Source organism: Rhea pennata, chromosome 12, assembly GCF_028389875.1.
Source record: "Rhea pennata isolate bPtePen1 chromosome 12, bPtePen1.pri, whole genome shotgun sequence".
NCBI classification, from domain to species: domain Eukaryota; kingdom Metazoa; phylum Chordata; class Aves; order Rheiformes; family Rheidae; genus Rhea; species Rhea pennata.
The window spans coordinates 21,850,572-21,875,360 of record NC_084674.1 but is presented as its reverse complement, the minus strand read 5'-3'; the positions used below and the strand labels follow the sequence as shown (position 1 = coordinate 21,875,360).

The window sequence follows — 24,789 nt, the reverse complement described above, 5'->3', positions numbered from 1 at the left end:
CGCGCGGGCGAGGCGCGTTTGGCGGCCGGGCGGGCGGGCTTTGCGGCAGCGGCGGGCTCGGCGGTGAGGAGCGGCGGCAGCGGTGGCGGCGGCGGGCGAGGGCGGCCGCGGCTGCAGGAGGCGGAGCGGAGCCGGCGGGGTGAGCGGCGCGGGGCTGGGGTCGCGCGGGCGGGCCGGAGCCCGGAGGCCGCTGCCTCCCTTTGTGTGGCCGCTCTGGGAGGCGCCGCCGCCCGGCGGGCCCGGGCCGCGCCCGCGAGCGGGCACCGAGCCCCCCCCCCTCCCCCCCCCGCCGCCCCCTGTCACCCCCCGGCGCGGCCGCCGGCCTGGGCGCGGAGCCGCTCGTCCGAGCCGCCCCGCCGGGCCCCCTCGGTGTCCCCGTCCTCCCGTGTGGCGCACCGGGCGGGGGCTGCCCGGCCCGCTCCCGTAGGGGCACGAACCGAGCCCGGGCGCCGGCGGGGTGTTTTTGTTCGGCTCCGGCTGGCGGTAACGCTGCGCAAAGCCGGCTCTTGCGAGCTGGGCGCAGGCAGCGGCCCCCCGGTGCGGTAAACTATGTTCTCTGCCCGTTCTGCGTTTCTTGTCCCGGCGTTAATAAACAGATTGATACGCCGTGCCTCGAACTTCTTCACCTTTTAACTTTTATAGCGCCTGGTTGCTGCCATCCTCCTTCCCCTGTGTTGTGTTCGTGCAAAAACCCCGACCGTGTTTATCTTCCTCGGCCTTTTGCTGTGTTTACCACTACTTAGTGAATATTTTCATTGAAATGTGGGAGATGCCAGTAATCATAGATTACTTTCCTTGCACCTATTAGCGTTTTCTGGACAGTTTTTTTTTTCCTTTTTTTTTTCACTTGGAGGCAGAAAATTAAATGTGTGCTAGAATCTCATTGGCTTGTTTTAAGCATGTTATCTAAAATGCAAGTAGAAACTTTATTTGTTGGGGTTAGACTGGGTAATACATTCAATAATCAGCCTATTTATAGCCTTTCAGGAACAGCAGTGCTCCAGCCATTGTGGTATATATTAGTAATGGCTAAAGAGTATCTTACAGAGATGTCTGTGGTTATGTGATGTTTTTAGGGAGGGCGTGAGGAATTATTAAGAACCGACTCAAGCTGTTGTTTCACAGGAGATAGCCTGTTTGTAGCAGTGGAAATTCTTGATGCAACCAGCGAGACCTGTGAGCTAGCAGTTACATTGCAGAAAAAGGTCTAGAAAACACGTTCTTAAGTAAACCAGAATACATTTCTGTGCATATTAGGATTACCAGTGTTTAGAGTAGTGGAGATCTAGAGAGAAGTTCACATTCTGGAACTTGATACTCATTATGAGTTTTATGCAAGCCTCTCACTGAGTACTCATAATATTGTCCAGACTGTGACACAAGTTTTACTCAGGAAGATTTAACTATAGGTGAAAAGGTTTTTGGAGGCTGCCTGCAGCACAGGTCATTGTCCCGATTCTCCAGGTGTGTCCTAACGTTTGTATGCGGCTGAAAGCCGCAAGGTGTGTGCTTTGGACAGTGAAAGTGGAGAAACCTGTGTGCAGTTTGCAGGCAGGCCATGGCTGAGGGTTCTGCAGATCTCCTTTAATGCAGGATGGAGTTTGACAGTACATCTCAGTTCGAGCGTAATCTAGAAATACTGTTTTCAGTAGTCACTCCTGGTTTTCTTCACAACCAAGTGTTTGTATTTTCTGGCTGTCTCCACATCAGCACAAGCCTGGTGCTGGCCATTTGATACTGTAGTTGTCAGATAAAAGTCATAAGCAATGCCAAAAGCTACAGGCTGGTTGTTCCTACTTGAGACAAATTGCCTACTAGTAAAGCACAAAGTTTCTCCATACATGCATGTTATGAAAATGTCTAGAACAGTTAATAGGAAAACAGATAATCTCTGCTTGGTTTTGTTTACAAACAGTGGTTATATGAATTAAATAAAGGTAATCTTATTTTGCCTTAAAACAATTTTGTACATTTTGCATGGAATTTATCAAAAAATCAGATTTAAAGACTGATTAGAAATTGAAGGAGGCATACCTTTAATGAAACTGTATGGACAGATATTTAATGTTTCTTGCTTATGAGGATAAAAAATCCAATTTGAAGACTTACAGAGCTCACATCATCACTAGAGAGACTAGTGTTTCTGGAACTTAAAATTTTCTTCTGATTATTATTGCTGTGCTACTCGACGTTCCTTAAGTTTTACTGCTGTCTTTTTTTTACTCTCAGGTCAAATACCGTTTCTATTTACTCCCTGCTCTGGCTGATGAATCATTGCCTTCCAAGTGGCTGTCCAATCTGTAATATGTCTTCAGAAACATTAGAAAAATGTATTTTTAATGTAAATGCTATAGAAATGCCTATGCAAAATTGCTTTGTAGAGTTTCTGTTAAACTAAAATTGAATAATAATGTTATTTTTCTTTCCTTCCTTTTCTGTCTTTTCTCACTTTATTTTGTAACTATTCCTCAATTTATTCTTTAATATTACTCTTTAATTATCTATTTACTCTCAATGTTCTTCAATCTTTCTTTCCTTTCTCTTGTCTTTCAGTTTTGACTGTACTAACACCATTGCTGATTTGATACTCTTAGAGTTTTACCTTCTCCCAGTATCTTAACTTGACCATCAGACACTATGAGGAGACTGGCTTTTCGAGGTGCTGGTTGTACTCTGGTAAATCTGGTAAATTATTGATCGTTTGTGCACCATTCTCTCCATTCGTCTGCCTTAGGCTTTTGCTTTTCTTTAGTTTAGCTGTTAATTACTCCTACCTCATTCTTACTCATCTCATTTGTGTGCTTGAAATTAATCCCGTCTGTAATATAAATGCTCTAATACAGTTATGTCATGCTGCCGTACCTTGTAAAAATCAGTTGAGTACTTCCTAGAAGAAATCCCTTGATTTGCTTAGAAAACGGGCTGTGCCTGGAATAGATGGATCTATTCTGTCTTCAGGCTTTGAGACAGCTACAAATCAAGATATATTTATAATGTTATCACTAGGAATTGGGAAAGAGCCAACAACTTGCTCTGTAAGTCACTGTTGTTGTTGGATGGCTATTCAGTTTTTTACTGTTCATGTTGATAAACAAAAAAGCCTATAACCATAAAAAGGAGGTAGCTTTTTTACTTCTTGATAATTGAGTGATTTGTCCTATACTTGAAGTGAGAGTCATGGGTGACGCAATGGCCCAGACCTTTTTTGTCCTGATTATAAAAGACAAGGTATTCAGTACCAGCTTGAAATTTATTTTGTCAATCATTGTCTTTCATTTATTTATTTATGGCATGGCATAGCATGATTTTCCATCAGAACTGAGCACAAATTTCTGTACAAGTTCTCTCCTTTATAACAGGGGTTCACACTTAATTATCATGCATGGGACGGGGAATCAAAGCGTGGATAGTTTAAGAAAGTATCTTCATTGCTCTATTTGAGTCCTAGTCTTTCTGACATAGCTGTGGTCAGTGACAGTATAAATAGGACATACATTGGAAGATTTTGATTACCCTTTACTGCTGTCAATTTTCAAGAAACTGACTGGTGTTTAGAAACTGCTTAATTAAATTATAACATGTAACAAATGTATGTGAGCCGTCCTAAAGCATTATTGGATTAATCCTTAGCTCTTACCAGAGAGCTTGGATGCAATGCCATGAGTTTAAGAACATCTGTCTTCATTATAGAAGAAGTTGGATTCCATGGGTTCCAAGAGGCGAAGAGCCACCTCGCCTTCCAGCAGTGTTAGCGGAGGAGACTTTGATGATGGCCACCACTCCACAAATATACCAGGCCCAAGCAGAAAGAGGAGGAGACTTTCCAATCTCCCAACTGTGGATCCTGTTAGTACCTTTTTATTATGCACAGATTTTATCTTGGGAATACTGCATCCCTCTTTGGAAAGTCCTGAGTTAAAAGGGGGGTTGGCTCTCCCCATTGCATGGTCAAAGGTTCCAGTGCAGCCAGAGATTTGGTGTGCACAGGATGCACATTGGCACATGTGCAGTGGCTTGTCATGCCTTCAATCTGTTAATGCCCTGTCTAAGCTTTGTGTAGTATCTCATTCAGCGGTGGGTTGCTGTTCTTGTCTCCACAATTTTGTCCTTCTCTTTCCCATTTTCCTTCTGCTGCCTTTGTTTCTTTTATTGCTGATTGTTTAAGCTGGTGGAAGGAGGTTGTAGAGATCTGAAGTCATGAAGTGCAGCAGTTGAGAGCTGTGGCTGAATAGCAAACGCAGAAAGAGATAAGTAGAGAAAGGCAAAGGCAGTGGTTGCTGGAATGTACAAAGTCTTTGTTGTGCCTTTGAGTTAGCAGTCTAATTTTAATTAATTGCAGTGCAGCAGAACGCCTGTTGTTGTTTTTGGTGTCTATAACTCAGGGAGAATAGCACTGAATTAATTTATCTTTGAATGTTTTACTTAATATTAGCATTGAAAGAAAGTTTCTTATATTAAAAAAAAAATCCATAGCATCTGAGCATGTCAGATGTCATACTAACTTATGCGATGCACCAAGTTCTTCACACTTCTACTGTAGAGCGCACTGTAAAACAGCATCTAGACTTTCTCATTGTAAGCAGGCCTTGATTTGTTACCTCCTTAAAATTTTCTTTTTATTTTTTTTAATCTTGTTGTTGTTGCATTTTAGATTGCTGTATGCCATGAACTTTACAACACGATCAGAGATTACAAAGATGAACAGGGCAGGCTCCTTTGTGAGCTTTTCATTAGGGCACCAAAACGAAGGTAAGGCCTAGTTCTTTTTAAGCTCAAAACAAAGATTTAATTGGGGAAAAATGGATATTAAGGAATACTTCACCAGCTTTTGGCTGTGAAAAATTTAAACCAGCTTTGCCACAGTCTCGCAACAATGTTTGACCTGAGTATTTGATGTTATTATTCAAAAGGGCATGCCAATATTGGGACCTGATTTTGGTCAAAAAAAAAGAAAGAAAAGAAATACTGAATTTATTCAAAATGTTTCATGTGACAGCTGCCTAAAATTTCTGTCTCTTGGATTATAAAATAGTTCTTAGAAATGGTGGAATGAAATACTTAGGTCATTTCTTGGGAAGATTGGTAAGAAAGACATTTGAGAACGCAGTAGATAAAGGTTGAATTTTATCTTATACTCAGAAAATTGACATAAAGTAATAATAAATGCTTTCCAGTAGAATGCAGTCTATATCTTTTAGCTGTAACAAAAGTGTTTTGGAACACTTTATTTAGTCATAAGCCTGTATTCCAAAACTTGGAATAATGCCTGTTTTTGTCATAACAACAGAAATCAGCCAGATTATTATGAAGTGGTTTCTCAGCCAATTGATTTAATGAAAATCCAACAAAAACTAAAGATGGAGGAGTATGATGATGTGAATGTGCTGACTGCTGACTTCCAGCTGCTCTTTAACAATGCAAAGGCATACTATAAGGTGAGGAAAGTACATTTAAAGGCTAAAATTCATAGATTGTGAAAGTGTTAGGTATATGTTCAAATTCTTCCTTGATTTAGCTAGAAACTTATTTTTAATTGTTATGATCAGTAAGAGGGCATTACAGCAGAACATACTTATTGCAGTGGTTTGTACATTTTTCCACAATGTTGACCATATCTTTGTGAGATGTTTTACTTTGGTAATTTTTTATGGAAAAATATAAAAGATTGTGGTAGGTGTCTTTTGTGCTGTTTTCTGAAAGAGAGGTAGCGAGCAAAAATAGATAAAGGAGACATACATTGAGAAAACTATTATTCTATCATAACATTCCCACTGAAGGAGATAAGTTGTTCTGTGTAACCTTTTGAAAAAGATATGTTTCTTTCCAAAAAAGAAGAACTTAATAACAAGGGTTCAATATGGCTGTTGAATCTTTCTCTTTTGTTGGCCACTTACTATAGTGGGAAAAAAAGGCACAGTGACTGTCGTGGTCTGTGATCACTGATTGTGAGCACATGTGATTTTCATGTGTATTTCTTCAGAGGTGTAGGCCTCCCTTTGCTTCCTTCCCCTAAGTGGGGTCTGTGGTTTTTTTTAGGTGTTGACAATTTTTACCTCAGTTGCCTTAAGGGAAAAATAGAGCAAGTTATTTTAATGAAAGATTATGTTAAATACATAAAATAATGGGATTTTATTTTATAACTGAGATTATATAGCAAATCTAAAACCTAACTGCTAATATTTCCTTTATTATGTCTCTAGTTTCGGAGATGATCCAAATTAGTGCTTTCTGAATAGCCCAACCATCGTGACTAAGTGATACTCAGAAAAACAATGGTTATTTTGCGTATAGGTTTGTGTATGCAGATAGCATTTTTGGATTTATGCATTAATGGATTTACACATTTTGGTTATGGTACAAAAGACACAATTCATCCTGTACTCCTGAAGCTTTGCAAGACATTTACTTGCCCCATAATGTTGAATTTTCTTCTGTTTTCTGCATGGAGGAGAAAGAATTGATGGCAGGAAAGGGTGATTAGAAAGTTACAAAATGTGTACTGCCTTTGCCTATAGAATACTAGGTTCAGAGTTATGCCTGTATCTAATGAAAGTCTTGCCTATGACATAGGAAATTGTAGCTATTTTTCTAGCGTATAGGAATGTTACTGATATTTTCAGGAGAAATACGGTGTTATGAGCTGAAGGTGTGATACACAAACATAACCTCATCTCTTTTCATCTTTTACCTTACCACATAGTGTCAGTGATGTATTTGAAACAGGAAAGGCTAATTCATTGTCAAGGTCTTCGTTGCAGCAGGTGCATTATTGATGATGTTGTACTAGAAGGGAAACCTTCAGTGTTTTAGTATTTCGGTTATTCTGGCTCGGTTCGAGTTTTGCACTTCTGAGCACCTTGTATTAATAAGGAAGGGAACACAAGGAGAACACAATACCCTTTAAGTCCTTTCCTCATACCTAATACCTGGTCTAATGTCTTGAGAATATTTGAGCAAAACAAGGTAAGCTTAAAAATAATTTTTCTGTTGTTTTTTTTTTTCATTTGTATTACAAATTGTCAGAGATGGAGAGAGTAAAGGAGAAAGAGCATAATAAACAGTAATAAGCTGACATATCTGCAGGAATACCTGAAATAGAGGTGGAGTGACTGAGGAAGGAGAAAGAAAAATACGAGAGTGGAAAAGCACACTGGGATTGTTTTTAAGTAGGAATGTTAACAGGCACATGCTTATCTCCTGCTACCAAGTCTATATGTATAAAACTTAATTTGCTATCTAATCATTTGAGGTCTTCCCAAAGGTAGATGTAGAGGTGTACCTTGGTGGCAGCATGCCGTCAGGTTCTCTGGAAATTCAGTTTAATGCTGAATTATGGAAGAATGTAAATTATTGCAGTACTGTCAAAGATATCTACACATTTATTGGCATTCTTGTCCTGTAGAAATTAACTTAAAAGTGTCCTACAGTGGCAGCAGTGCTGGCTTAAATCACGTTTCTGGCATACTGATGGTTAGCCTGTTTTAAATATCAGTAATCACTATTGATATTTAAATTTGTTGATATTGCTGCAACAAACCTAGCAGTCTCTCCAGATTCATTTAATATGCTTGTCCAAGCCTCAACGCAAGTAGTTTCATTACTGAGTTTTCCGGGAGACTTGCATGTTTTGGACTGATAGAAGATATATTTTCTAGTGCTTGTTACCATTCTTAACATCTCTCTGTTGAAGAACCAGTAATTTCCCCATTTTCTATTATTTATTTTAATACATTTAAATTTAATACATTTCAACTAAGAATTTATACATGTACTTCAAGTAAGAAAAGTCAGGATTTTTAAGAAGATTTTAAAGTACGGTGCTTGCTTTCCTTTTGCAGCCGGATTCTCCTGAGTATAAAGCTGCCTGCAAGCTATGGGAATTGTATTTGCGCACAAAAAATGAATTTGTTCAAAAAGGAGATGCTGAGGAGGAGGAGGAAGATGAGGAAGGACATGACAATCAAGGCACAAATTCTGAATTGGTAAATGTAGATGTGATTCTGGTTCAGTTGTGGTTAATAATAAATATGTGCTTCATATCATGCCAACTTTGAGGTCTGATGCAAGGAAGCTTCATGAATAATGAGAATAATGAGATTGTTTTCCAGTGTGGCACCCATTTGGTTAATGCAGCTATTCCTAGACTGTTTTGTAAGCTGATAAGATAATAGAAAATTTGGGCCTTTCTCAATTTTATGTGCAATTGGGAAGCATATCTGCAGTAATTTTGACAATTGTATCCTAGCAGTGTAATGTACATCTAGCAGTATGCAGTACAAATCTGATACTAGATTTTTCTCACGTGCATTACCTAAGTGCTTTATGCACATATCTGTTACAGCTGATTTTTGCTGTCTTTTAAAAATAAATTCATATAAATACAGTGTAAATTTAAGTACTCTGCTATGACTGTTATTAGAGCTTCTTGTGTTTTCATTTCTTCTGTTAGTCATCTCCAGGTTACCTGAAGGAGATTCTTGAACAGCTTCTTGAAGCTGTAGCTGTCGCCACAAACCCATCAGGTCGCCTCATAAGTGAACTATTTCAGAAACTTCCTTCTAAAGTGGTGGGTATTTTTATAATACTGGTTATGTTCCAAGTTTGGAATCTGGAAATCTGTAAAACTGATGTTATGCACTGACTGTGTTGCCCACACTCGGAATGTGGTTCTTCATTACGGTCTCACCAGTGGCAAACTCCAGCTGTTCTTTGAGCTTCCTTCCTTTGCTCTTAGCCACTAATTCCTAGCAGGCTGGGGAACCGGCCTGTGCAGGCTGGTGCTTGCCAGTTACATTAATTGAGGTTTTCTGACTGGGTGTGTTTTTAATCTTTTTTAAATGTGGCTAATTTCACTCTTCTGGTTTAGAGCATGGCATAGAAAATTTAACAAACAAAATAAACGCAGTACTGTCAAGATCATCACCAGGCATTTTGCTTTTAGTCAGAATTGTTCCTTTATGTTAGTTTATTGAGGAATTACCCTTGCACATATCTGTCTTATGATCTAGTCTCCTGAATTAAACCTATGTTTATGAAGCTTATGCTGTTCTTCTCATTTACAGTTCATCTTGAATAATAGCTCATGCAGTGATTTATATGACACTTGTGACTGTTTATAGTAATATATACATTTTTGTTTTCCAGCAATATCCAGATTATTATGCAATAATAAAAGAGCCCATAGATCTTAAAACAATTGCCCAAAGGATACAGGTACTGTATGAGCATGTTAATATGTCATAGCTTTCTTTTTCTAATAAATTTATCCAGATACTTATCTGGCACCTAAATATGTTCTGCTTATTCTGTATGAATTCCATTTGCTCTTCACTATTGATTTCATTCTCGTGCTGTCTGCAGATTACCACTCTAAGCCATTCTGTTTTTTTTTTTTTGTTGTACAGAATGGAACTTACAAAAGCATTCATGCAATGGCCAAGGATATAGATCTTCTAGCAAAGAATGCCAAAACGTACAATGAACCTGGATCACAAGTATTCAAGGTTAGTTTCACTTATTTATAGTTAAATAAGAGTTCAGATTTTATTTACTACTTTATATGCTGGTAGATCACTGAATGAGTTTTTAGTATAAGGTCCTGAAGACTTTGTTTTTAATAAATGGCAATTAATGTCTCTTCCTTTTTTTTATATTTTTCTTTTAGTAATACTGGGGTATATGCAAGATTTTTTCCTTGAGGTACATGATTTTGTCCAATTAAATTTTATCTCATAGGATATGAGTTATGTAATTTTTTTGAAGAATGGATGATCCCTTACTTGTGATTAAAGTTTAAATGTCTGAAGCTACAGGTTCAAATGTTAGTGTTAGGAGTCAGCTGCCATCGCTTTCCAGATTGCAGGAACAATTCATAGCTTTCATCCATATCCACTGACTTGAAAGCTGAAGTCATACTTTCTTTACGTAGTTTTTGAAGATGGCCTTCCTTTTAGCCATTTTTTTGGTGATCAAAATGCACCACCTCTATTTTTCATTCTCACCAGCATTTTGGATGCAAAAGATCATATTGCTGTTTTCATGTCCTCTGGAAATAAGAGAAACTTAGTAGTGAATAATTCCATTGTGTACGTGATTTTTTACAGGCTTTGTAGTGAGAGACCTTGTGTATGCATAACATTTTTATGTCATTGGTTCTTGGACTTTTCCAGCTGCACTGCAGTCTGAGGTGTAGTTTCAATTCCTAGCAACATTGCTATCATAATCTCACTCAAAACTTGTAATCTCTGTTTTGTGAGCTGTTACTCTGAGTATCAAAGCCACTGGTATAGAAGATGAAAGAGTATTTTAAAGTGTGGTGATGGTAGTAACGTTCTTCCTTGAAGAGACATAGAAATTCATCTACCTGTTTAATTCAAAGTGATATTTATGTGTATTTGTAAATTGTAGATTTTTTTTTTTTAGGGATATGACAAATAATATGCTCAAAGCTGCTCAATTTTTCTATTTGGTTTTTATAACCACTGTAGATCTACTGTTAAGGCAGACTTTGTTCTTTACTTCGTTTCTCATTCAAAACTTTTTTATTTAGGATGTAAATCAAACCCTCTTTTTTGTTGTTATTTTTTAAGTATATTTACCTAAGTATAAAACTATTCATTTTCAACTTTAAACAAAAAAAATTTTCTTTTAATTAACAGGATGCAAATGCGATTAAAAAAATATTTAATATGAAAAAGGCTGAAATTGAACACAGTGAGTTGGCCAAGTCAAGTCTCCGAATCAGGTATTGCAAATAAAGTTCTGCTTAGAATCTCATATGAGAATCTCTATAGACATTCCCTAAATTTTGCTGTGGAGAATCTACTGGAAAATAATTGCTTGAAAATTTTTTATTATGGTTTTAAAAGTTATAAACCATACAAATAGGTTTTAGAAGATACTTTTTTCCGGAATGCTTCTGTGGTAAAATATTTGTGATATATTTGATGATGAAAATAGTGTGTCAGTGGATCTTTTATAATTTAAGCTATGACCAGCTTTCACTAAATGTATTTATAAGAAAGAGCAGAAAAGTCATAATTAGGAACAAGGTGCTTTTGCTTTGCTTTGCTTTACAAAAAACATTGAGTATTGTTGAATCTTAGTAGGAGCTGTGTGTGCCTAGTGTGTGTATTTCTTTGAGTTCACAGTTAATTAGCGAGGGACAGAAACAAGGAACAAGGCTGCAGGCCACAGATGTGTAGAGGGAAGTCCATGTTACACAAACTTTTGTTTGAAAACCAATTCTAGCTATGGAAAGAGATAGAAGATCTGGGCTTGCAAATCACTGGAGCACAGATGATTTATATCCTCTTGAACAGGAGGATATAAAACACCATTGATCGTTGTATTTGTTTCATGGAGTGACTTCAGTTGGGAAATAGCATTTTCTTCCTGTCAAAATCTGTACTGCACAGGGAAACAATGCAGTCATTTTAGAGGAATTTCTTATCAGAGATACAAAGGGATTTATTCTTGTAAAAACTCTTACTTATGAGTAATATTGAAAAGGAAGCTTAAGTATTATTTGCCTGCATGATCCCTGTCAGTTATTAAAAAAAGAAAAAAAAAAAAAAAAAAAAAAAAACCAACCAACCTTTTCCAAGTCTCCAAAGTTGCCAAGGAGTTACAGGCTCTTTTACAGTGGAGTTTGATACTGAAAGATAAATCCTGTTCATCTCCAACAAAGGTCTGTATGATACAACAGAGTACATACAAACAAATAATTTTATTTTATTAGTATTATTTTACTGAAAGGCAGTTTAAAATTATTTTTGTCTGAAAAGTGCTTTAGATGGTGGTGATATTAAAAGTAATAGCAGAGATTATTATTAGTGTAAGATGTGAAAGTTACCTGCTTGATTTTTACTATTTGGTACTTTGACACATTCAAAGTATGCAGTTGTTCGTCTTTGTTTCATTTGTTTGATGACGGTTTGCTTTCTATGTTTGGGTGAATCATTCTTGCAGCTATAGTATTGAGAAAAACACTTCATAAAACAGGAAAATAGAAAAGCAGAACTACCGTTAAGGAGTAATTCTTGATGTGTCTTCTAGCGATTTTCCTCCTTAAAAGTGTGTGTAGTGTCGGAAGACCTTGATTCTAGAAACACCTAATATATGTGTGTAACTGCTTTGAAGTAACAATAATTACATATGGGTACAAGAGTTTTCTATGCAAGGTGACTTTTCTGGTTACATTGGATAACTGATGAAGATCAGGACATCACAAGCATGTCTTGTGCCTAATTTTGAGATTTTTAACTATTATTCTTCAAAATAAAGTTGTTCGCATAAAAAGGGATGACAGGTAATCCTACAGATATTTGTTAGTTGAATTGCTCTCTTGTACTGCCAACCCATCTCCACTTCTCAGCTACTTTATTCTAACATGTTCCCATATGTTCTTAATAAATCTACAAGGCCAGAAGTGGTCCTAATGACAGAATAATTTGACAGCTCCTGTCCTTGTTTCTGTAACTTGGCAAAAATATTTGTTGTGCCTGAGGCAAGCTGCAATAATATTAAGCTGTTTGCTTTCAGTGCAAAAAAATCTTGAAGAGAGAAAAACCTACTAAAACCAAACCTTTCACCTGCTGTTCTGAAGCATTTTGCTGGTTGCTTTTTTAGTGAACCGTAATTCTTTTTTTTTTCTGCTTAATCCATATCACAGAATCATTAGTTTTGATTTAAATTCATAACTGTTTAATTATCTCAACAGGGAGTCCGCTTTACCTATTGCTGATTTTTGGTAGAACACCTCCATAAGTTCATTTGAAGTTCACTTAACTGTATTTGTTTTCTAAATATTCATCTGTTTGTCATTGATAGATCAGGCTCAACTTTGTTATGGTGCTGCTAACCAAAGTCCTACAACCATGTCACCTCTTGTGTCAAAAATAATCTTACTCTTTATGTTGCAAAGTTCTTTGTATGCTCTATCATACTAAATTTCTCTTGCTGGTGCATTTAACTGTCCTCCCTTAAATAAGATGACCAAAATGAAGTTACTTGACAGTATGTACCGTCAAGCAACTTGACAATGATTTTGTGAAGTACTGATAAAACATAATTTGATCTGTATGATTAACTTTATCCCGATGCTAAGAAACATTTTGTTGGCTACTTTCACTGCTATTGTATGCTGAACTGTATGTGTAGCTGTTAATTCCCTCAATCTACATGTTACTTTTCTCTGACTTTATTTTAAAAAAATCAATATTAAAATTCTAGGGCATTAAATGTATCTTACAGTGTTACTTTTAGCTTTATAACATTTTATGTCTGTCTCTGAGCCCTTTGTCTGATCTATCAAAATAATTCCATAAAGAGCTACACCCTCGCTCTCTTTTCTTGGGTCTAAGGCGGGCCTCTTTTTTTCCCCTTTCCTTGGCTTGTCTCTTCTGCCCTAAGGACTCCATCAAATTTGACTGCTTCCAAGCTGACAGGTCCTTCCTCACAGGGTAAAGGCAGTGTTGGCGATGAGAGAAATTCTGCTAACAAATATTATCGGTAAGTAAATTGTGGACCTGGAGAAGAAGCTGGCTCATCATCATATGGAAATACTGAAATTTAAGGGTTTTTCTTAGTTGCAAGTGTTCTTTAATTATCAATATTGACTTAAATACTTCTAAGATTTCAAATATATTTTAATATGTGTTAAGTATGGCTCAAAAGGTACTTTTTCTTAAGTACTCTTCCGTATTTAATTTTATATTTGACATTTCAAAAAATCCTGTTGTTAAATACTCCATATGTAATCATTTCTCTAGAAACATTCTGAAGAGCAATATGTTAGACTTCATAACAAAATAAGGCATGTGAAATGTAGTATAAATCCAGAGGAATTATATTTTGAGGTTGAAAAGAAACAGTAAATAGGACTGAGTAATTAAGAGATGGAAAGCAGAAACGGATAAAGCCTGTAAAGAAAAAATATTGGATTTAGGACACATTTAAAACAGACTTACTTGGTTAACTGGATTGCCAGAGGCTTCCTGCTTTGTGCTTTCATTCGTCAGTTGAGAATTTAGGTACCTAGCAGAGGGCTGGTCTTTCTGGGCCTTAGAAACAGTAGCTACTGTTTCCTAATTCCCCATTTGTACATTCAGAAAACATAGTTTACCGTTAAGCAGCAAGGCTCTTTAAGGTGTTGAGTGTTTGTACAGAGCTGCTGTTGGTTTAAACAACCCGTCTGCTTTTTCCTAGTTTTACCTGTGCTCCCGCAGGGCAAGGTTTAGCGTGTAGATGCTTAGGGAACCGATCTAGTGAAAAAGCAAATATTGCCTGGCACAGCCTAAGCTGTAGGTGTGAAATACCGTACCTCAGGTTTGGGGCAAGGGGAGGAAAGAGAGAAGCTGGTCTTTGTGAAACCCTAGTTGGTGTGCACGCTGGTTTTCTCACTTGGAAAATCCTGGAAACTCTCGCAACCGGGATATTCTGTGCTGAAAACACACTAAGTGGAAAGGGGGGAAAGGGAGAAGCTGGCATGTGTAGCTTACAGCATGCTGCACTTCTTCACGTAGACAAATCTCGATAAAGTGAGACAAAATAAAGTTGTTATTTGTGAGGAACTTGTTATCGTTTTGCTCCCCCCCTCCCATGATGATTCAAATACTTGCGTGTTCAGAATAGGATGGAAGATAGCTTAAACTCTAGCTTTCTGATCGTGTGTTTTTTCCATTTGATGGGTCACTTCTTAAAATGGAGATGGTCTCATGGATTGCTAAGTTTCTCTTGCTAACTCTCTAGTTTCTTCTTGGGCAGTCGTGTCTGTTTTCCTGATAATGATTTTGGAGACCGCTGTCATGAACTTCACTTGTTTGCTTATATTCTCTGGATGGCTGTTAACTGTGGTTTGATAATGACAATAATTTCGGTTAATTTTTAATTTTTTTCCATGTCTTATATAGTAACAAAAGATCAGCCCAAGGGGATCGTTTATCAGCAATAACCATGGCATTGCAATATGGATCAGAAAGTGATGAGGATGCGGCTTTGGCTGGTAGGAACTAAAATGCAATTTGGGGTTTTTCCTTTGTTTACCCCCCCCCCCTTAATTAAAATGTCTGGAATAAGCAGAACAGTGGAATTGCTGATCTAGTCAGCTGTCTTTGTTTTCTTTTCAAAAATCACCTTTTAAATTTCTATTAAATCTGGTCCCTGTTTTCTCTATGTATGAATTTGTAAATGTACAGCTGGTAAAATAGAGTAGGACAAATTTCCTCACTTGTTTTGAATTTATTGTGTATGTTTCCAACTATACTCGTCCAAGCTTTGGGAACCTGTTGCTTGTTTTTATTCCTTCTAGTGTGAAACAGAATAGGAGACACTGGGTGCTTCTTGTTGGAAAAGAGAGATTTACTGCAGTTGTTAGAGAGATCTCATTTGAGCTCACTCGCTCCTGTTTGCTCTCTGTTGTGTGCTATTAGGTCTTAAAATTACCTGACAGGTTTTATTTTTTTTCTAAGTGAGGTATGAAAATGGGCCAGATCAACTATTTCTAAATTAAGTTCTACAGGTTACCTTCTAAATTTGGATTTTGTGATTGTTATATTCTCATAACATTCTTGCATACATCTCAGAGAAGGTTTTTGAAATGTTTTAAATACATATAGCATGTGCTTTTTATTTAAATTATTTTTGTATTCATGTGAAACTAGAAATCTCCTCAGTATGTATTATGGAGACTTATTTCGTATCCCATAAGAAGTTTGTGTGCACCATTGTCTTCCAGGGGATGGATTGTATGCTGTGTAATTTTGAAATGTTTTACATGTTGCTGTGAGCAAAAATATTTTTATTCCTAGATAGCCCAAACTTCCATTATGGCTTCAGAACAGCTACTTTCTTGGGAGATGTAGGAAATACTTATTATCTTGGTTCAGCATGATTATTAGTTGCTGTTTTTGCACACTGTAATTCTGTCAAAACACATAGTTTTTTTTTTTTTTTTTTTTTTTTTTTTTCTTACATCCTTGTGTTTTTAAATTCTTGAATTGATTTAACCACCTTCAGGGGCCACCTTTGCTATAGATACTATCATTCTGACAAGGCTTTTGGTGGGCAGCTGAGATTTTTGATCTGTTGGCTGACTTCTGTCACCCTTAAGATTTTCTGTGCCTCTGATATACTGCTTGGATCTCTCTGTTTTCAATCTCCAGATGGGATGGATTTTCATTTCAAGCAAATAGTCTTTTAGTTATTCTGCTATGTCTTTTTTTTTTTTTTTTTTCTCCCCTCCTCTTTTCCTCTAACACTCATCCAAATGAGAACCAGGCTGCATAACTGAACATTAAGAAAACTTTCACCTTCTTCATACAGAGAACATGTATATGTCTTTGTGAGCTGCTTTGGTTGCAGCAGTCACTTGTGCAATAAGCAATGTCTGTTCTCAACTCGGAGTTTATCCCTTGTGGTTTCAGAGGGTGTCGTGGTACTAGTGGAGCTTGCTGAGGATTTCCAGTTCAAGCATACTATGACCTGAGCAGCTTCTGTAGCTTTCTTGAAAGTTATCCTTGCTGTAAATCTATAAAGACTTATTCTTGTAAAATGAAAGACTTATTTTAAATAAAAACTGGATGCTGCTTTTGGCAAGCTTGTACTAGAAGCTGTCCAGTTAGGCTCTGAGCATCCATCGTTGTCTAGGTGCTCTGGGACCACAAAAGAGAGGCAGTGTTTGAAGCAAGTTGCTTGCTAACTAAGGATTATTTTCTTACAGATATGTTCATATACTTCTCATGCTGCTGCTTTCCTATCTCATCATTGCATAAGAGTATTTGTATGTAGTAAGTCCAACTGTGTCGGATAGTATAGTTGAGTTCCAGTTGTACAGTAAATGACTTCCTCCTTTTGCAGTAAAGTCAATTTAGCATCACTTCATTATGAAGCTGTTGCTATATTAGGAAGCAGTCACAGCATAATGGGATGAAAAGTGGGAAATACATTTTGTTTGGGACCGTTGAATGGTGTATATTTTGTGGTTATGGTTTACCATGTATTTTTTTTTTCCTCTACCTGCTAACTGTAGATATGGGTAGCAGCTGCATGAAGGGAGAATAACTGACTATTACTCTGCGCTGCTAGCCTGTTCTTGATGGGGATATGAGACCTCAGGCTACTGATTGTTAAAGAATCTGTGTTCTTGCGTTAGGATGTAGGTTCTCTATCTTTCTGCTGATTTGAATAATACATTCTTCTTCAGTTCTTAAGATAACAGATCTTATATTAGAAGAGCATTACCATTTCTGAGCATGTAAGAATAAATATTGATTGGCTTGTCACTTTTAAAGAAAAGGTGCAATAATGTTTTTATCTATATTATGGTATTACATAAACACTTTCCTTCTAGTGACTATTTAATTTGTTTAGATCTTATTTGGGGAAACAGTCTTGTATTCTATGTTTAAATTTAATCAAAATGAAGTACATTTCTCATTTCTCATTTAGGGAATTGAACTGCTTGCATACATTACATTTCTTAGAATATTAGCACACTTTTACTGGTTATTTTTTCTCTTTAATAAAAACAAGACCTACTTTTTCAGCTTCTGTTTCTTTGTTTTCAGTAGAGCAATCAGAGATATGAATTTCTTGAGTAAAGGAAACAAAGACAGTATTTGGTTGTGTAATCTATTTTGGAAAATTAGCTGATTAGCATTCTTTTATCCGTTAGCATTTATTTCCATATTCAGTATGACATGCTAGGCACAGGAAAATACTGTGCTACTTCCAGTCTTTTGTTTCTCCCAGGTTATTGTCTAGCTCCTACTCTGGAGGCTACCACGTAGTAGACGTCAGCCTACTATTACGTGCTGTTTGAAATACAGGAATATTTTCAGGATAATTTTGCATGTTTTCTGTAAATCGATAATGATCATCTTTGTAACGTGTTTGCGTGTCTACTGAGGTCTGCTTGTCTTTTAGGTTGCCTCTAATTTAGCTTGCATCTAATTTTTCTGATAAGTCTCGCACTCGCATAGATCTGTAGCGTCAGATTGCAGAGGGAAAATAGTAGTACTGTGTTATTATGTGGTCAGAATGTCCTTTGGCTTGCCATCGTTTCAATACATCCTTACTGAGCATGAGTAGAAAATTTGAAATGTTGCCAGCTTCTACTGAGCAATAATGGAAACGCTAACTGGAAATTTGGCATGAGTATTATTAGAGAACTCTTTTGTGTATCTGAATTATCCAGTGTGTCATGTACCAGCTTTCCTTCAAACTGTAATTCGTAAGAGAGGAGAAGAGGTGGCTAATGTAACTATAATATTTAACTGTGCAAAAGTGCGTAAAATTTATACGTTATGCTTGTCTGCAGGGTACAATTTACGCCTGTTGTATTACTGAGAAGAGTCGAAGGGGACTTGGCCATTCGTTCTTCTCCATTCTGTATTTCTGCTACCAGAGTCTTTTCATCCCTTCTGCATTTTTGTTCATGTAATGCTTCTCCTACTTGCAGTAAATGCTTTTTCTTCATAGCACCTCTTTCATTCATCTTAATCCTGAAGCATAATATCTTTCTTATCTAAAAGTGGAAAAGTCTGCTATAAAGTCTATACATGATTTATTATAAAATGTTTGTGATAATTATATAATATTTATTTCTCCTTCCCTCTGCTCCATGTTAGAGGTGGATCTTCATGCTGTAGTCTCATTTTTTTTCTGCTAAGAAAAATTACAATACGATTAATAGGCTTTGAAGGATTATAGATGTTTTAAAGTCACCAGTCACCTTTTATATATTTAAGCAAAAAGCCATTTTTCATTCAATCATTTTGTTTAACTTGCTAAGCATCTTTGAAAACTCTAGACATGGTTTATCAATTCCTATTCTTGGAGTGAAATCCTAGGAAGATGGCAGAATAGCAGTAGTTCACTATACAAATGTTTTTGGCATTTGGTGCGAGTACTGGGTAAATAAGTAGATGGATGTTTTATAGGAGGTGTGTGTTTGAGTAGTCCTATTACATAGCCTCATACATGAATAATTCTCAGCACTTCTGTGTATAGGTGGCAAGGGTGTGTAATACCAGTGACTGAAGTCTCATCTGACAAGAAAGCTTGCAGTCTAGATGAAGAGCTTTTTGGCCAGCTTGAGGCTATCGAGGCACAGCTGTTTGAGATGTCCTTTCCTAAAATACAAATCTGACTATTCCAGAGAGTGACTGAGCCCTCTCATTTGAAGGGATAGCATTTTGTTCTGTTTAGTTCTTTGTTCATTTGAAAAGTCAAACAGAAAAATCCTGCTTGGGCTTGCCCTGCTGAGAGTTTTCCATTTTCCTTTCTTTTGTGCAGCTGCTGCTCGTTACGAAGAAGGAGAGTCTGAAGCTGAGAGCATTACTTCCTTCATGGATACTTCTAATCCTCTTTATCAGCTTTATGATACAGTTAGAAGTTGCCGAAATAATCAGGGCCAGCTCATATCTGAACCCTTTTTCCATTTGCCCTCCAAGAAAAAGTATCCTGATTATTACCAGCAAATTAAAACACCTATTTCATTGCAGCAGATCAGGTAAGAAAACAAAATGCAAGCTACATTTGGTGGGAGACTATTCATGAGTTTTTTTTTTTTACTTCCATAATCCTATATTGTTGATATCTATGCAGTATATATTATCTTTCTTGTATACTTTGTTGCTTCTTGTTTCAAGTCAGTCTGTAGCAGTCTTGTGATCACTTTTCGTAGGTGATTGCCATTGGGTTTATAATCCTTGACATTTAATTTGTAATGTGTCTGGATGTTGAATAGTTCTGAAGTCTTAGATGGGCAGCAGAGGTAAAACTTCTGCATAGCCCCACACTATTATCTTTTCTTGGCCCTGATAGCTACCTGTTTGTTATCCTGTTTTGTAAATTAATTATCTTCAGCAATGCACATTCTGGAACAGTTGTTGGGATTAAATTTCTCTTTCTTCTAGGCCACAGTTTAACTTTGAAGAATGGTTGTTGTTATTCATGATGTCTGCAGTGGAGTGCTAAAGCAGTACAGCATTCATAAATCTGTGAACTATCAAAGATTCATCAACTGCCAGAAGGCATTTGTTAGATAAAAACCTGAGTAAAAAGAGCAGTGAGCAGTATCTTTATTCTGTGAGCAGTTAGCAGTATCTTTATTCAGTGATATAAGATAAGCTAATCTAATACAGCTGCTTGTCAGAGCCTTGAATGCATTTAATAGGCCTTAGTGACCCGGACCAGACTCAGCCCAAGGTCTCTGCCTACACCCTTTGCCCAGGGGCCTAGGAGCCCTGTTTAAGCTGACAATACTTTAATGGGCTAAAGCATGTCTTGATTCTTCCTGTATAGCGTTCTGTTAAAACCTCTTCCTTTAGCAAAAACTGCCCTATTAGCCTATCGTCTAAATGGTGGTGGAAACAGAAGTCTGTAGGAGAGGCCTTGACAGTGCTTGGTAAAGCAGTGATCCCGCTTTCATTGCGACTGGAAGGTCCTGTTTGCCTGAGTGGGTGAGGATCAGGCCCTAGTACTGTCAGTGTGTCCGTAATCCACTGTAATACGTAGTTCCGTGAATTTCAGTTACTCCGTGATAGGATGTGCTCGGCTCGGTGTGGTTGTGGAATAAGCAGTGCCTTTGTTAAACCAGAACGTAACAAAGCTTAGTTTTTACCTATCCAAGGGCTTTATGCAGGTGCTCAGGAGCAAATAACATAAATGCCGCGCTGATTATCATCAGTAACTTTAGAAATTTTCTTTGTTACATGTTTCAGTACAGCTGTTTCAGCTGTTGGTTTGGCAAAGCATTTTTTACTAGAAGAAGAGCAAAACATACTTGATGGAAAAAAGATGAAAGCAGTGACAGTTTTCAGGGAGCTTTTTGTCTGAAGGCAGCAAAGGGTGTCAGCTCTAAAATGCATATACAGATTTGATTGGGAGACCTTGCTTTGAAAATGTACTTGATACCAGTTGTAAGACAGATAATTTGCCCATAGGAAGGCAGCTGTGGTTCTGCTTCTCTTAAAAATAGGCAGAATACACCTGGCTAATTGAGTAGTACAGAAATGGCACTCAAATATATAAAGCACATTAGAAAAAGATGACTTTTTCTCACTGCCTGACGGCTTAGAGAATAGAAAAGCACAGTCAGTCTTTTTGGAAATACTGTTTATAGCTCCTAAGTTAAAGTGCAGTATTCTTAAGTCTGCCTTGTTTTAGCAAACATTTAGATACCTAAAATTCAGTTACTGTTTAAATCACCACATAGTCTTTACCTTTTGTTATGACTAAAAAGCCTTTAAATCATGCATGTATATGCGTAATTGATGTACTTTAGGGAAATCTGAAGCACGTGTGGTTTTACTGATGTTTCAAACATATCTTTAGGTATTCAAAACATCGCTATTCTTTAGTGTGTGTGTGTGTGTGTGTGTGTGTTGGGGTAAGGGGATGTATGTTTGTTTTGTGAAATATGTGTGCGAAGAGTATGTATTCTGTTCACAGATGGAGATGGAAAAGTTAAGTGTCCTAGTGAAAAGCTGAAGGTGGTAGAGTCAAGCCTTGAGCTCCAGAGTCCTCTCCGTCCCTGCTTTGGCAGCTGCATAGTGAGGTTATACTGCCAGAGCAGGCTGCGAATGTGTGGCCAAGCTGATTCCAGACTATTTTTGAATGTGGGAGGTAATCCTGCAGATGGTGTTAGTTTCCTGCTAGTTTCATCCCAACTTGCTCTTTTGAAAAACTGTGCTTGTCTCCTTTTTAGAAGAGAGTCTTAAATTGGTGCTGAGATGGCATCGTTGGAGGAAGGTGTTTTCTGTTCAGACTGCTTTCAACAGTGTGGAGGTACCAGGTGCAAACAAATCAAACAGCACAAAAGACAGCTGTGAGGAAAAGAATATATAGTATTTTAAAGGAAAGGCATGGCACTGACAGGGTTCTGACTTTCAGGGGTGGTTGAAGTGCATGGTGTGGAGGTTACTCTGTGAACATAGAGCTGCCAGCTAAAGGTCATTCTGTCATTAAGCAACTGGAGGAATAGTCAGGAAGTAATGTAGGAACACGCAGAATGTGCTCCGTTATCCAATACAAGTGCTAGATCCCTTACAAGAACCGCTCTTTTTATTAAATTTTGCAGGATTATTAAGTACAATCCCGAAGGCAAATGATATCCTACTGAACATCTACCTGTGACCTAAGAATCTAAGCTTTGCATTCCAGTGCAGTGCAGTGTGCTGAAGTTCTCCTGTAACTCTGATTTGTGGTGACTCTTGTTGCCTGTACATTAATTATGAAAGTAGAATTTACAATAATTATGATCATCTAGTCAAGCCCATTTTGCTCTATAATTTAAATCCTTCTGGTAATACAGCAAATAAAGTGAAACTTGTCTTGAAATAATGGAGGCTACCATCTGGGTTAGATCTGAATGCTTTACGTAGCAAACGCTTTTTTACAACAGATTAAGCTCTTGGCAAAATAACTTCTTAATAAAACCTTAACTTAAAAGATAATTTTTCATTATTATATTGACTTTGAGAAAACGATGTCACTATATTAGTTTGCTTTATTTATGAATGAACCAACTAGGAGAATAGCCCCTGGAGAGAAAATTATTTTACAAGATTTGTTGAATGTTGAACCTTTCTGTAATCTTCTGACTATATAGATATTTTTCCTACCTTAGTAAATATTTCTGTTGCGTGGATACACGCGATACTTGTAAAATCACAGGTTCAAGTTGAACAAGGTTATGAAAATACTTTATAAAGATAAGATTCTCATTCTTAAATTGGGCATTTGTCAAATGTTTTTCTGCATGCGTTCTCTGTCACTCTGTTTTTTGTTTTGTTTTTTGTTTTTGCTTTATTTTTCCAAAGAGACTGAAGTGGCACTGCACAATTTCTGAGCAAGAAGTAATAGTTACATACTAATTGTTTTTAGGCACGTATTCAAATGTGTTTTTCCAGGAATTACTCAGACATAGTGTATGTCTAGTAGAACGGGTCTTAGGATTATATGGAGAGAGTTCCTGTTTGTTCTTCAGGTTTTTCAGCTCTTTCACAAGGAAAACCTGAACAATTACCTGCAGACCTTTGAGCTGAAAGCCAGCTTACTGTATGCATGTTTTTTAAATAGAAATTTCTTTTTTTTTCCTGATGTATAAAGTTAACATAGTTTATAATGCGTTGGCTGTGACCTGCTGTTGAACAGAGCTGGGTATTTGGTTAGCTTTAACCTTGCTTTGTGAAATAAACTATTTATACAAATCTTCCCTTCCAAGATTCCAGAGATGCCTTTTTTTTTCCTCTCTATTGAAGTTACTTGCATACTGTAAATCCTGAGAGTATGTGATGCTTGAGGTCCGCTGAGTTGGCGTATAGTTAAACCTGTTAAAAGGATTTCTGAGAATAACTTTCTTAGTTAATCATCCCGTTGTTTGCTGACAGCAAGTGCATTTAATAGGATGGTAAGTTGGGGTGTTTTTTGCAGACTCTAACAGAGTTACTTTTGTGCCTATGCGTTGTTCATGTGTGTGGCTGAAAGTTGCCTGTCTTTCCAAACCGTTTATGTAGGCTAAGCCTTGATTTTTTTTTTTTTTTAATTCCATTTCAGTTGGCAGGTCTTTCATGATTTCGGCTATGAATGTGCTTGAAATCAGGTGGACTATACCTCACGTATTTGGCTTTGAATAAATAAATGCTAATAGATGCAAGAGTTTATTTAATTGTAAAATAATTTGGATGCTAGTTCATCCTTCCTTTTCTAAGAAAGCGTTTCCTCTTCCTCTGCTCTTCTGACTCTAGGTTAAGATTTTATGGATATAATTAAGTTGGTTTTTTTCACTTGTGAGCTACTGTCAGGGTTCTCATCTTAACTTTTCCCTCGGCTTAAAGTTTCTATAGGGTCATGAGAGAGAAGAGAGCCTGTGCACATAGATGCTATATTTAATGCTGCTGACAGCTTTGTATGGTTTTCTGTTTTTTGTTACTTCCAGAAAAGACCGCTGCATTGTAGCGTGCATCCGTCAGTGCCTAAATTCACACAGATGGAACTAGTGTGGGTTACTGGGGCATGCAGAGTAAGCAGTATATTTTTAGATGCAACAAATAATAGCAGTGTGGTGGAGTCTGCGTGAGCTACCTCTGTCTCTGGGAGGAGAAGTGAAATAAATCCCAACTTTAAGTGTCCAGTGGCTTCAGATCTGCCGCTGCGAAGAGGCACTGATTTCTCTTGCCATAGCATGAAATCATTATACAGGACCAATTTAGAATTCCCATCTTAGAAAAAGGCTGCTGGCAGCGTATACTCCAGGAAGCTCTGCTGCCTGTTGGCTTTGCCAGCGGCTTGTTTTGAATTTGTTCTGCTTCAAGGGTTATGGCAAAGGCCCCCCTTCCTCAGTTCCTGTAAGTGTGCAGAGTGAGATTGAGCAGAAATCTGGATCTTACATGCTGCCAGTGTTACATTGTAGCTTCTGAACTTAAATGTGTTAATAACATAGAGTTTGCATATTGGCTTTAACATCTCAGGAAGATTTTACTTGATGCTGAGCTTTTTTGTCAGTGTAATCCTTTTTGATGTGACTTGGCTTTTTTTTTAATACTTGTATAAATGCAGTTTTAAGTTTTGTACCAACTCCAAATAAAGAGTAGGTAATGTTGAGGTGTAACTTGACTTGAAAAAGTGGTACTTCAATTAAGATGTAGTATTTTAGGTTCTCTTTCAGAAAGCTAAACCAAGACCTCATGCAACATAGGGATCAAAATTGCAAGTTTGCAAGTCTGTAATTCTCATTAATTAAATTAGATAGGAGATGAGAAAATGTTAAAATTTTTGCTCTTC

General features: G+C 37.4%; 1 protein-coding gene across 7 annotated transcripts in view; it reads left to right on the top strand.

The window, feature by feature from the left end:
* The first annotated feature begins 56 nt into the window (after positions 1–56).
* The window catches only part of PBRM1 (polybromo 1), a 66,863-nt gene continuing 42,130 nt past the window's right edge, over positions 57–24,789 (top strand). For 3 of the 7 annotated variants that reach the window (XM_062585769.1, XM_062585764.1, XM_062585770.1), the window contains exons 1-12: positions 57–139; positions 2,554–2,676; positions 3,691–3,846; positions 4,652–4,749; positions 5,288–5,435; positions 7,839–7,982; positions 8,450–8,566; positions 9,145–9,213; positions 9,405–9,503; positions 10,659–10,744; positions 14,913–15,004; positions 19,297–19,513. In XM_062585769.1, the coding sequence (XP_062441753.1) occupies positions 2,638–2,676; positions 3,691–3,846; positions 4,652–4,749; positions 5,288–5,435; positions 7,839–7,982; positions 8,450–8,566; positions 9,145–9,213; positions 9,405–9,503; positions 10,659–10,744; positions 14,913–15,004; positions 19,297–19,513 (1,265 nt within the window). In that variant the 5' untranslated portion in view covers positions 57–139; positions 2,554–2,637. The remainder of the gene's footprint in view (positions 140–2,553; positions 2,677–3,690; positions 3,847–4,651; positions 4,750–5,287; positions 5,436–7,838; positions 7,983–8,449; positions 8,567–9,144; positions 9,214–9,404; positions 9,504–10,658; positions 10,745–14,912; positions 15,005–19,296; positions 19,514–24,789) is intronic. The other 4 variants (XM_062585771.1, XM_062585765.1, XM_062585767.1 and 1 more) reach the window with 3 other exon arrangements.